Source organism: Cnephaeus nilssonii (genome assembly GCF_951640355.1).
Source record: "Cnephaeus nilssonii genome assembly, chromosome: 11".
Classification (NCBI taxonomy): domain Eukaryota; kingdom Metazoa; phylum Chordata; class Mammalia; order Chiroptera; family Vespertilionidae; genus Cnephaeus; species Cnephaeus nilssonii.
The window spans coordinates 41,938,864-41,952,100 of NC_137082.1; the positions used below are offsets into that span (position 1 = coordinate 41,938,864).

Below are 13,237 nucleotides of genomic sequence, written 5' to 3' on the forward strand. Positions count from 1 at the left end.
AAAAAATTTGGCTCTCAAAAGAAATTTCAGTCGTTGTACTGTTGATATTTGGCTCTGTTGACTAATGAGTTTGCCGACCATTGGGTTAGAGCATCATCCCAAATGCCAATGGGGTTAGATCTCTGGTCAGGGCACATATAAGAACCAACCAATAAGTGGAACAACAAATCTCTCTCTAAAAAAACAAAAAAATAAAAGTTGCTCTAAAACAAAACAAACACCCCAGCTCCAAGCAAGGCCCAGGCATGGCGCCTCCACTTGGCAGCGACATTACCGGCCGCTAGAGCAGGCTTCCTGTGGACGCTGGGCACCCCGGTCTCTCCTGTCCCGAGCCCACTGCCTCCTTGTGTGTGTCATCTAGTGCCTTCAGGGCCTGGTTTTTAACTGTGTCCTCTTGCGTGTCTATGACACACATATTTTAGGACACACTGGCTCACAGACTACGTCATAAGTGACTTCTGGAATCTGCCTGCCTACAGTAACCCGTATTTTCATAGGGCTTCAAAAACTACTCAAGTATCTGAACCTTCTGGATTTATTCTTTTTCAAAATTTTTATATCATAACTAGGCTGTTTTTATTAGAATTACAACTATGGATGCTATTGCTGATATATAAATCATTAGTAAAGAATGTGTTTTTTCCTGGCTAATCAAAGGTTTGTGGTGTTTTTTTTTTTCTGAAAAATTTGCCTCTTTTTATGGAAAAAGGTGTTTAGTGTGATTTTTTTTTTTTCTTTCAGGGATTCACAGAACTGCTTCCTATCGATTTGATTAAAATTTTTGATGAAAATGAGCTGGAGGTTTGTATTGCAAACATTTTGTGTAAAGTAGATTTTTTAAGTTTCTCATTACTTCATAAATGATATCTTAATGTTCTCTGATCCATAATGTCCTGGGGCGTCAGCTTAGGTGAATCGGCTACATGTCTCTTAAGGGGCTTGTTTGCCAGTCGGGGAGTAAGGAAACACAGGAGTCGTCACCTGCAGATTCCTTGTCCAGGAGAGGGCAGTTCTGGGACATGCGGGACAAGGCCCCCTGAGCTGGTTGGGTGCAGGGCCCACTGCCCCAGGTGAGGAAAACTGCTTCTAGCAGAGCCAGGGTTGCAGCACCAGTTGGGGTAGCAGCACCCTTCTCCCAAGGCCCAGCTGCACCTCCTCCACCCACCCACCCTGTCAGTGAACTTGAAGTGATCTGTGTTAAGGGAGGAGAAATGTCAGAAGTTAACAATAGGTAGTTTTAATATTCAATTGTTTCATCTTCTTTGCGTTGAGGTAGATGAGAACTATCGATTTATAAAGCAAAGGAGCCCAGCCAGTGTTGCTCAGTGGTTGAGTGTCCACCTATGAACCAGGAGGTCACAGTTCAGTACCGGGTCAGGGCACATGCCCAGGTTGCAGGCTAGATTCCCGGTGGGGGTGTGCAGGAGGCAGCCAATCAATGATTCTCATCATTGATGTTTCTATCTCTCCCTCTCTCTTTCTCTCACAAATCAATACAAATATTTATTTTTTAATAAAAAACAAAGGACTCTCTCTCACTCTTTGGATGTTGAGAGGAGGATTGTGTCTGTTCGGAAGCTGTTGGTGGGATTCAATTAGTCATTTGTCCAAACCACATCCAGAGAGGCATGTCTTGTAGACTGTTTTTTGTGCTTTTATCTTAAAATGGAAACTTCAAGTAGATGATGTCATAGACATTCTATAGTGTAAGCCCTTCATTGCCTGGGGATGGGGGAGGTGGATGGGGAGTGGGGAAAACTGAGGCAGGGAGAAGTCAATGACCTCACAGGTTTACCCAATAAGGTTTTTGGGCCTAGGCATCCCATTCTCAGTCATCTGGCTCATTTTTCTTTTCTTTTCATTCAGTACCTCTGCAGGAATGTCATGTTCATTTGTCCACAGGAAACCATCCCTACTGGAGGGTTAGATGACAAGGAAAGCAGACTTAGGCTAGCCGCTAAGTCAATGAACTGGTTACCACATTAGAATAGGTCTGCCTCCATTAGAACATGCTTTGGGGTCACTGGGCAGATGGGTAATTTGCCCTCCCCCCGGGTAGATTGATTGGGGCGAGATAAGGTCTTGCTGTCATAACACACAAATTCTTTTGTGGGTAGGGAGATAGTGTCAAATATTGAGACAAATAACCTCTCAGAAGGGGAAACAGCTAGGGTAATGAGATATAAATGGAGCATAAGAAAATCTATGAGCACTGTGCTCAGATTAGAGCGGGAGGGAGGAAAGACGATCAATCTGGAGTTTCCATTTCCAGCAGGAAGTGTGGTCTGTACAGGCATTAGACTTGGGCCCCTTGTTACCGATGCTGTCTCTGGTGTGCCGTGGCAGGTAAAATGTGGACCACGTATTCCCTGCATTTGTTTCTGTGAACTCAGGTCAGCATGCTGGCCCTGAGAAAGGCCACCTCTCTGAGTGTGATTTCTTTGGCATTCACGCTGTGCCCCGTTTACAATTCTGCTCTCTCTCTTTCCTAGTTGCTGATGTGCGGCCTCGGCGATGTGGACGTGAATGACTGGAGACAGCATACTATCTACAAGAACGGCTACTGCCCAAACCACCCTGTCATTCAGTGGTTCTGGAAGGTAAGACCAGGGCCTCCTGGGTCCACACTCTGCTCCTCCACCTGGGTCAGGCCTGAGGGCTCTGCTGCCCTCCCCACGGTCTTGCTTTAGTTTAGCTGCTGCAAGTTGGGGCTCTGTCAGTGTGTGGGCTCCTGGCGGAGAGAAGAGGCAAACCTGAGCTAGAAGCAGCCCTTGTGTAACTCCAGGGACAGCTGTCCTTGGTCCTTATCGCAGCACACTGCCCTTCCTTAACCCCCAGATTCAAGTGGCTTCTGTTTGAGGAACCCATTGAGTAGATGATTCTGAAAAGGAGGTAATTGGATTCAAGAGTTGGAGGAGTCCTCCAATGTGTGAATAAGAATGGGAGGCCTCCGGGCGAAAACCTGCTTTGGAGGCTGGCTTTTCCAAGATACTATTTTTGGTTAAAAAAACATTTTCCCGATTTGTTTTGTTTTGTTATTTCCAACACATTTTGATATTTTATATCTTTCAGGCTACAAATGAAATTTTATTTAGTATCTTAGGGCTAATGTTTGCATTCTGTTTAGCTTAGGAGAGAAGTGAAGTGGGAATGAGTGGGTCCAAGGGAGAGACAGTCAAGTGACTTTAAAAAACCAATTACAGAAAAAAAAAAAGATTTTTGCTTTACAGAGATAAGAAATCACATCACTTGTTTTAATATCTAAATGGCTATTTTTAATAATATTTCAAGTGCCAGCAGAAATAGAGATAAAAAGAAAAAAGTGGATTCTTCAAACCCTAGTCCAAGTCTCGTTCGGTTTTGATTTTGGATTTTTTTGTTTTTGTTTTTTTACAGCAGTTCAAATAACATTACCAACTCAATTCTTGTAATAACCCAACTATGTAAGATACACAGATTATTTCAGAGGCCTATCCTTGCTCTGTTTTTCTTTTTTAAGTGTCATCTTTCAAGAATCTGTCTACAGTCTGAAATCCCACCTCATACCTGGGTTCCCCCAGTGTTGACACTTCTCAAATCCTGTATATTATCATTGGCTTTCAGGGGAACTGGCAGGCCTCCAACAACAGAAACCTGAGATCAGTGCCATCAGAGACTTTGCTTTTTATATCACTTACTAGAGGCCTGGTGCACAAAATTCGTGTGCGTGGGGGGAGGGTGTGCCTCAGCCTGGCCTGCACCCTCTCCAATCTGGGATTTCTGGGGGATGTCCAACTACCAGTTTAGGCCCGATCCAGCTGGCAGCCTGACATCCCTCTCACAATCTGGGACCGCTGGCTCCTAACCAGTCACCTAGCTGCCTGCCTGATCACTCCTAACTGCCACTGCCAGCCTGATCGCCACCTAACTGCTCCCCTGCTGGCCTGATCGCCCCCAACTGCCCTTTCCTGCCAGCCTGATCGCCCCCACTGCTCTCCCCTACCAGCCTGATCGCCCCCACTATCCTCCCCTGCCAGCCTGATCGCCCCTAACCACCTCTGCCTTGGCCCCCACCACTGTGGCTTTGTCCAGAAGGAAGTCAGCCGGTCACCTAGTCTAATTAGTATATTACCCTTTCATTAGTATAGATTTTGACTCATTGCAGAAGAAGAAAGAGACACTGTGATCTCTTGCTCTCTAAGGTAGAGAGGCCGGCATTGTGATGGCCATTAAAAATAAAAGGACTGTTTTCAGAGTTAGCTGCCTAGGTCTTACATTGCCGTAGAAGTAAGGTGTGCCAAGTGTCACCTTCTGCCTCTCTTTCCAGGCTGTGCTGCTGATGGACGCTGAGAAGCGTATCCGGTTGCTGCAGTTTGTCACGGGGACGTCCCGAGTACCTATGAATGGATTTGCTGAACTTTATGGTGAGCAGGAGACTATCTGTCTTTTTTGTTTGTTTATTTTGGTCTATCTTTAAAAATTAGATTCTGCAGAACCATCCACATGGCTATAAACTGAACGTTGACAGGACGCCTCACCTCCAGGGAGCATAATTCCGCAGGCTTACTATAGATTTAAAAAGTCACATTTTTCTGCTCTGCATATTAAAGATCATGTTTCCTTTTTTCCCAAAACATAGTTTTAAATTTAAATTCCCAAGGCTTGGCTGAACGGCAGTAGCAGCCTGCACTTCCATGTGTTATGGTGTCTGTTCAGCTCAATTCCATCTGAAGGTGACACAGAGCATGTGCAAACCTCTTGCTAGAGAGTGTCTCGGCTCACCCTCTCTTAGTCACATAGTTCCCTAGAGCACTATTAGCATTCACTTTTCTTGTCTCTTTTTGTCTAGGTTCCAATGGTCCTCAGCTGTTTACAATCGAGCAATGGGGGAGTCCTGACAAACTGCCCAGAGCTCACACATGGTGAGTGACAGAAATGTACCCGTGTCACCAAGCCGTATTTTAATGTTTTTATTCTCACCCAAGGAGTAAGGATATTTTTTTTTCCATTGATATTTAGAGAGAATGAAGGGAGCGGGGGAGGGGGGAGGGGGAGGAAGTCAAACCTGCAACCCAGGTACATGCTTGACTGGCTTCCTAATGATGGTCTTCTCCCCAGAACAACTGCGCCTGGCCCAGGGGAGTGCTAACTGCAGCCACACTGGCTGGCAGGGCGGGACTTTGTTCTCTGAGCGTGGCTGTCTCCCAGCCTCGCCTGGACCTGACTCTCACACAGGAAACCAGCTTTGCTGGCTGCCTCACAGCAGCAGTTCCTTATACAGTCCGATTTAGCCATATGTATGTTTAATATCTTCCATGTTTCCCATAAAACACACAGTTAAGCTTCAAAATGCAAACCTGATTTACCAGGAGAGCAAGGGCTGGTAGGTCTGGTTCTTTCTGGCACTTTCCATCACATTCTCAGATGTAATTATTGGGTGTCTGATATTTAAAGGGCTTCATTTCATTGCCCTGTCAAGGGTCACACATTACACTTGACTAAGAATCCCAGACCTACCTGCTCTTTGTTGTCGGCTCTAAAAACAATCCCCTTCAGCCCACCAACTTACCCACAAAGACATTGAAGCCACAGAGGATAGGAAGTCCACAGTTAGTTAGACTGCCCCGGCCCCCTGACCTCAGTGGTAATGATAACTACACTTACTAAGCGCTTAGTGTGTTCCCGGCCTTGTCCTCAGCGCTTTGTGTGTATTCACCAATATTGTCACTGCAATTCTAAGAAGTGGGTCATATTAGAGGGAAACCGTGGTCACAGACCTTCAAGAATGCATCTCCAGATCCCTAAGGAATGCAGGCCCTGGGCGGAAATACCAACTTAAAATGAATACTAAAGCTGCCTTCTGTGATCGGCTCTTTTAAGTGGGGTCTGCAGGTGTGGAGTTCTGTCTTTATAACTGGTAAAATAATACTCGAGGTCATCATCAGAATGAAAACCGAAAATTAAAAACTTCTTTTAGACTTACTGTTTTAGGATTCCTGGGTTTCTGAGAACTCCACTCGGAGAAGCAGTGGTATTCTCTGCTGTGTCTCATAATGTTTAGGGACTGTTAAAAAGTCCGAGAGCTTAGTGTGTCTTATTATACACTCAGGGGTTGGTAAAGGAACCACTGTGGACGTGTGTTTTTTACTGCTGCTGATAGTCATTAGCTTATCAAATTTGGAATCATACCAGTGCCAGGAGGGAGCAGTCTTATACAATGAGACGGCACCAACAGTGGTTAGAACTGGGCTTTGGAGCCAACATAGGACTGAATCCCAGCTCTAATGCTTACTGTGTGACCTTGAGTAAGTTACCTAACCTCTCTGTGCCTCAACCAGGGATGAAGCAAGGCCTACCTTATAGGGTAATTGCTAGGATTCACTGAAGTCATAAATGAAAAGTACTTAGCAATGCTGACTGCACAGGGTAAACCATCATTATCTGTGGCACGGGTGGATGGCCATTTTCATGACAGGTACACGTCAGCAGTTCACCCCCCAGGCATGAATCCTGTGACTGGGGCTCTCACTCCTCATGTCCCATGTGGGCACTCAGTGAATGGTGAGCGAGTGATCACAATGCTCACCATCTCTGGGCACTTGCTGTGTGCCAGGACACCTACATATGCTCGGTTTTGACCCTGCCAGCACCCTGCAAACAGTTTCTCCATTTTGCCAAAGAGCAGACAGACTCAGGGCAGTGGCCTGCCCAGGTCACACATCTGGCAAGTGGCTGAGCCAGACTTTGAACTTGGTCTCTTAGACAAGTGTGTCTTGCTACCATCAGGGGGATGTGTATACCCCAAACGAAGCCTCAGGGTAAATCAGGGCTTTTAACAAATGCAGCGTTTCACTTCACGTGTCTATTGCTAGCCTGACGTTAATTGGTGGAGGCAGCTTAGCTTTGGTTCTGGAGCCCAGGCAGCCTGGTGCTGGTCTTGAGTCTGCTGCGCTGCCAGGGGCGAGAGCTCGGACACAGTGATGTGACCTCTCTGTGCATCAGGACCCTCATCTGCAGAACAGAAATCACCACCCTGTGATGAAAACTAAGGCCTGTGATGGAAACCAAGCGCTTACCTCAGGGCCTGATGCCGAAGTGAGAGCATTCGGGAATGACACGGCTCCGTGCATCCAGAACTCCTAATGCATAAATCCTTCTGTGTTTCTAGGGTTTTGAAATCTTGGAGTGTATGTTGGTTACCTTGCCTTTCGTGTCTCCTACGGAGCTGGAGTAGACAGGGTTCATGGACTATTAGAAAATTATTTTCTCTCCTCGGCAGGTTATATAGCCTATTGGGTGTGGACAGTCTCCTCGCTGGCATTTATATTCTGATCATCAGAATTCATTTAAGACATTTGCATACTCTTGCTCCAACACCAAATGCCCCCTGAGCCAAATCTAGGAAATGCTGTTATAACTAAAGGATACTGGGGATGGCTTTTCACCTACACTTTTGTTGCTGTTGCAGCTTTAACCGCCTTGACTTACCTCCATACGAAACCTTCGAAGATTTACGAGAGAAACTTCTCATGGCTGTGGAAAACGCTCAAGGATTTGAGGGAGTGGATTAAGCGCCCCCGCCTCGGGTGGTGGTTCGTCCAGCAAGTCCTGCTTGCACTTTTGCGTTTGCCTAACGGACTTTGCAGAGACGATGGCAGGGAGCATTGCACAGCATGGCTCCTGGAACAGAGCCTTCGCCCGTGACTTGCCCAAGTCCAGACGTGGGAACCCAGTCCCAGGTCCCGTTTCTGCATTTTCCACCGTGAATTATCAACTGGTTGATGTGTACACTAATTACATTTCAGGAGGACTTAATTCTATTTATGTTGTGCCTCTGTAGGCAAAGCCCTTAATAAATATTTTGCATACTTTATAATGACAATGAATGGAATTAATCACTCTACAGGTATAGTATTACAACTCATGTTTACTTTTTGAAAATGATTTAGACCGATTTTTCGATTTCATTTCATTACAATTAAAGATGTCTCATGTACTTGGAAAAGTGAGCATATATTTTTTTTGTATTTGACTTTGATGCCAGGTTTAATGTCTGTGACATTTTTACTTTTGAGTACGTTGACACCCCTACACTCAACTTTACTAGAACTGGAAGACTGGTTTATGTCCAAATAGTTCTTACAGACAAATACTTTGAGAGCATTTAAAGTATAACATTAGGCATAATGATAATTTTTTCCATACTCGGAATGAAAACAAAGTGGATATTAGATTTTTTGTACAAATTTAGCATAATAGCTACATGCTGGGAGAATTGTACCATAACATGAAAAATTTTGTGGTGACTGGAAGGAATCATCCCATTATTCCCTAGAAGTACTTACTTGTGTTCTTACACATTTGAGATGGGGTTGGACAGTCATTTCTAATAGGAGAAATTACTTAACCCTTCCTGATGCTGTACATTCTTCTTTTACTATATTTCCCTCTTTGCTGTTCGGGGTAGAGACATTTATTTGAATGAAACTTGGTACTGCCTGATCTGAAACTGGAAACCAGATCTGTCTCATCTCCTGTTGTACGCGTTTGCTGATAATCGCTAAGTCACCAGTTGTTCTAACTGCACCAGTTGCGAAGGCACTTTATGTACTACGCGGAGGTCATACCTGGTTTGGTTTGTGTTTTGTGTTTTGTGGACATTAAATCTGATGATTATTTCTCTCCCTGCACACATCTTTCCGGTGCCATACCTGTCAACAGTGAATCTGGCTGCTGGTGTATAGAACCTGGCTGTGAAGCTGAGCCTACAGACCTGTCCTCGCCGATCATTTTGTGATTTCTGCTCAGAGATGAGTTTAATACGCACGCGGTTGAACCAGCTTTGTTCCCTGTGGCGTGTTGCATGCTGCTTCCGTGCTGTGGGCTGCCTGTGTCTGTCGTGTGCCAGATGAAAAGGGAGCAGGACTTGCCCCTCTGCGGCCTGGCTGTCGAGCTGGTCGGGGGGCAGGGTGGAGGATGTGTGCACAGTGTGATCCTTTGCTGCTGTAATTCCTGGTGCAGAATTCTGTTGTGAGAGATCACCCAAGCCAGTGTGGGAGTTCAGCCCTGCTGGCCTTCTTACTCTGTGTTGTCCTAGAGCCTGTGGTGGTCGCCAGGGGAACACTAGAGATCTAATCTCTTGCCAGTCAGAAATAAGACAAAAATGGTGGCTTTAGGGCCTCTGTTTGTTATGCAAGAAGGACCTTTTGGTGGAAGAAATTCTGTTTGGTGGCTTGTGAGAAGCTGTGTGTCCGGGGTTGTAAATGAGCTGAAGTCCACAGTGTCTAAAGAAGGTGGGTTTCTGCCAAGCTGAAGACTGGCCCCCTTTGCATATTGACTTTAAAATACCTAATAGTGATCAGAAAATGTAGATGCTGAGTAATTAGGGGGGAAAAACCACAGTGTTGCTCAGTATTTTTATCTCTTGGTGGGACTCTCTCCCCAACCCCAACAAATGTCTCAGTGGCAAAACCCGTTCTTACAGCCCCTCCTTGTCCAGGGTCAGCTTTCTTTGTCAGACTTGTGCCAAAGCCTGGTGAGCAGCGTGCTGGGTGGGTTCTAAGAGTGATCATGTGACTGGAAGGGGCGAAATCCAGCAATACTGGTATAAAGACTGGGGGTCTTCTATCGCTTTTAAATTATATATCCAAAATCAGAGTATTTGTTAAATGCAAATTAGACAAAGTATTAAAAATATGAAAGAAAAAAGTCACTCTAAGGTAACCTGTATACCAGGAACAGATGAGAATTATCCACCTATTGCCCCTGTAAATATTTCAATAGCAGTGATTATGAATGACAGTTAAGTTCATCTATTCCTTAATATCTGATTTCAATAACAGCTTCATAGTGCTGGGTTTGAGATTCATTTTTGCTTGTTTGTAATCCAAATAAGGTTCCCTAGTTCTCATCAGTACTCAGTGTTTCCCTCTTTGTTGAAAGTAGTCATATCTCTTGTTTCCTCTAAATCTTGACCACTCTCCGTCATCTTCGGGACGTAATGACAGCAGGCAGTAAAGAAAGTGTGTCAGGTGAGGAGCAGGATGGGTCGTTCCGTGGGCCTCCACCCGCTCTGGTCAGCAGCCTGCATCACCCTTCTAGGTGTCCCCAGCAGTGACCCTACTCCGGAGTCCAGCGTCTCTCTAGCCTGTTTCCTTAGAAATTACTTGAATCCAGGTGTGTGTGTTTTAGTTCCTAGAAGAAGGCATGGTTATCATGGGCCGGTTTGCCATGAGTTTAGGAGGTAAGTTCCCCGTTTACATACTGCATGTTGAAGGTCTTTGAACATCAATTATCACAATGGCCTGTCCTGGCTATTTCTCTTCCTGCCTCTTGTTGACCTGGAGATCAATTAGGAAAGGCCTCCCGGGGGGATTAGCTTCAGGTGCTGTGCTGCCTGGGGAACAGGACACAACGGGGCATTTGTCCGCTTGGAAGTTGTATTCCGCTTCAGCGCTCTTTTCTCCAGTTCCCCAAACACTTCCATTATTTACCTTCCTAGCCAGGCCTCTGCCAGATCACAGTGTGAGATGCTTCCTTGATTTTTGTTTCCAGGGCCCCTTGGTAGCTAACATCAGGTATCCCCTAAGGGTCAGGTGACCAATGCTATCAAGAGACCTGACACGGATTATTCCTCCCGCCTTCTGAAAAATGGTTTGCAAAACATTTGAAACACTTTCTCCATCTCACGTTGTTAAAATAGACAGCATGTGCTATTGCTGTTTGATCTTGCCAGATCCAAATTGGTTCTTTTAAAAGCCAAGTTCATATGCAACAAATTACTTATTGTTCTAACAGTTGCTAATTGTTGAACACTTGACTAGTATTTTCCTAAGTCTTGTCTCTCAGCTCTGAAATTTTAAAACTTATAAAATGAGCCTGGGTTAAACAATTCTCGATCTCCTGCCCACTGTGCTAGCTGTCCTTTCTTTGCCTCTTTCCTCCTCACCCAGAGGCTGCACCCCTGTACTGACAGGGAGGAGAGGGACGCGCAGTCCGGTGTCGTTTTCCGCCTTGCCGATAGGGGGTGCTGCTGTGCAGGGTAACTGCCTGGTCTGCTCCCTTCCTGACCCCAGGAGATCACTACCTCTCTAGCATCCAGGCTTTGGGGTACATCCTGATAAGTCAAAACTGCCAATTTCAGGTCTGAGAAGTGTTTTTAAAAATCCTTATAAACTCCACTTTGTACTTTAGATTTTAAAACTGGGAAGAAAATGTGATATACTTTGGACCACTTTTTTTTTTTTAATTTATCTAAGCCTTAATGAACAGTGTATATACCCTTGCATATGTCTACACACACACACACACACGAGAGTTTTCAGTGTGTCAGAAAATGCTGTAACATTAGGACGTGAGCTGTATAATGTTTTATAGAAAAGGAGAGCTTTCTGTGTGAACTTTTCCAAGAAAACCTCTCATCAGACATCTATCCATCTTTAAAGGTGTAACGCGCGGCAATGCATGTTTAAAACGCATGTCTTTCTGTTGGTTAGTCTGTTTGTAAGGAGTAACAATAGGACTCTAACTACATTGGCCACAGACCTCTGTGAATTGCATTCTCAGCCTTGTATCCGTGCATCGCCAGCCTTTCTCGTGACCGTGACCCTGTGTCTGCAGACATCTGTGTTCCCATAGAAGCCAGTTTGCAGCTCCTACTGAGACTGATTTCACCTAGATTGTCGCAGTTTCCTTCATGTAATAGTTCTGCATAACTTTGTTCTTTCTCTACTATGTATGTAAAATATTTATATACAAATATACGTGCATATGCAGTCCAGATATACATGTATATATTTGTATAGCATTTTTACACCTTTCTTGAGCAATCTGGTTTTGAAAGGGAGTGAGAGCTTAGTTCCTTTTGGTTTTCTCCAAGCTGTACCCTGAGAATTCTGACCCTCAGAGCCTGAGAGAACCCTCCAAGATGATGTTAATATGCTGTCATTTCTTAATTCAATATCGATTATCAAATGAAACATGAAAAAAACACAGTAACGTTTAAGGTGAAAAGAGTTTCAAGCATTCCAAATGAATTCTCAGTGTTTCATAATTTTGTCTGATAAACCCACCACCTGAAAAAGCCAAGTACTATTTGATACAGTGATTAAATACCAAACTACTTTGACATTTTTTAAGACAACTTACGGACAATGCTCATTTTCACAATCAGAGTAGCTTTCGAATATGGTTGCATTTGATACACACCGGAAAACTTTTGTTTAAGAACAGAATCCTTTGGGCTTTTCATTTTACTCGAGCAGTCAAATGAGAAATTGTAGATTGTTTTCCTGACAGCAAAACAGTCATGTGACAAAGTGAAGTCATTGTAAAGAAGTGATGCAACTTGTCAAATATTTAATAAAGAATTATGGAAGCTGGAACATTTCTACATCCAGTATGATGGCTTATCTGTTTAAAGCTTCTTCGTGACTGTATCGTCGGGCTGCAGGGGGTTAAATGCCTGCGGATTCAGAGCAAGTTCATTTCCTTAATCTCCCTAAGATTCCACACCTTTAGAAACAATTCTCGATCTCCTACCTACTGTGCTAGCTGTCCTTTCTTTAGAAACATCACTAAAGTCTGCCCAAAACTCACAGCTTCAGCTTAATGAGATGCACATCTGATCTTATCCATCTGTCATTTTATTAAACTTGAGAGCTGATGACTAACACTCTATAATCCATGCCAGTCCATCCCTGCAAAGACATAGTTCTGGTCTTGGTCCAACAAATGCTCAATTTATGTGACTTAATGAGACTCAGTCACGAAACCCAAAGTGGGTCTCAGAAGAAAGAGGCTATCAGAACCCAGATCTTTTATCTATCCTCTGTTAAAATTCTCAGATTCCTCAAAACGTTTTCTTTTTTCTTTAGGACTAAGCATCCTCATGATGGCCCTAACCTAATCCCCGCAGGAACTGCCAGGAGGTAACATCCAAGCAGGACATAATAACTCAGTCCTTGGTTTCTTGTGACGTGTTTCTCAGCGGGTTAGCGGGCATGGTATCTCACTGGGAAGGTGTCAGGTTCTGAGCCCTTGCTGCCTCATCCAGCCTCACACAAACACAAGGGACTGGCCCGTGGACAGAACTGCTCTGAGCTTTTACATGTCCTTCCTCAGTGAAAAACACAACATGAAGTAAAAGGAGTAGAGGAATAAATTATACCTCAGAACACAGTTGTGGTGTTCTGAGGTATAATTTATTGTGGCCTTCTCTGGAGTCCAAGAGTGATGTAGGCACCTCAGAAATGTTAAA

The 13,237-nt window shown here is 44.5% G+C and overlaps 1 protein-coding gene across 9 annotated transcripts in view; it reads left to right on the forward strand.

The window, feature by feature from the left end:
* The window catches only part of NEDD4L (NEDD4 like E3 ubiquitin protein ligase), a 310,671-nt gene extending 297,654 nt beyond the window's left edge, over positions 1-13,017 (forward strand). For 4 of the 9 annotated variants that reach the window (XM_079783553.1, XM_079783555.1, XM_079783554.1 and 1 more), the window contains 5 exons: positions 742-801; positions 2,493-2,600; positions 4,307-4,403; positions 4,829-4,901; positions 7,448-13,014. In XM_079783553.1, coding sequence (XP_079639679.1) covers positions 742-801; positions 2,493-2,600; positions 4,307-4,403; positions 4,829-4,901; positions 7,448-7,550 — 441 coding nt within the window. In that variant the 3' untranslated portion in view covers positions 7,551-13,014. Of the gene's footprint in view, positions 1-741; positions 802-2,492; positions 2,601-4,306; positions 4,404-4,828; positions 4,902-7,447 lie in introns of all 9 variants that reach the window. The other 5 variants (XM_079783548.1, XM_079783551.1, XM_079783552.1 and 2 more) reach the window with 4 other exon arrangements.
* The last annotated feature ends 220 nt before the right edge of the window (positions 13,018-13,237 follow it).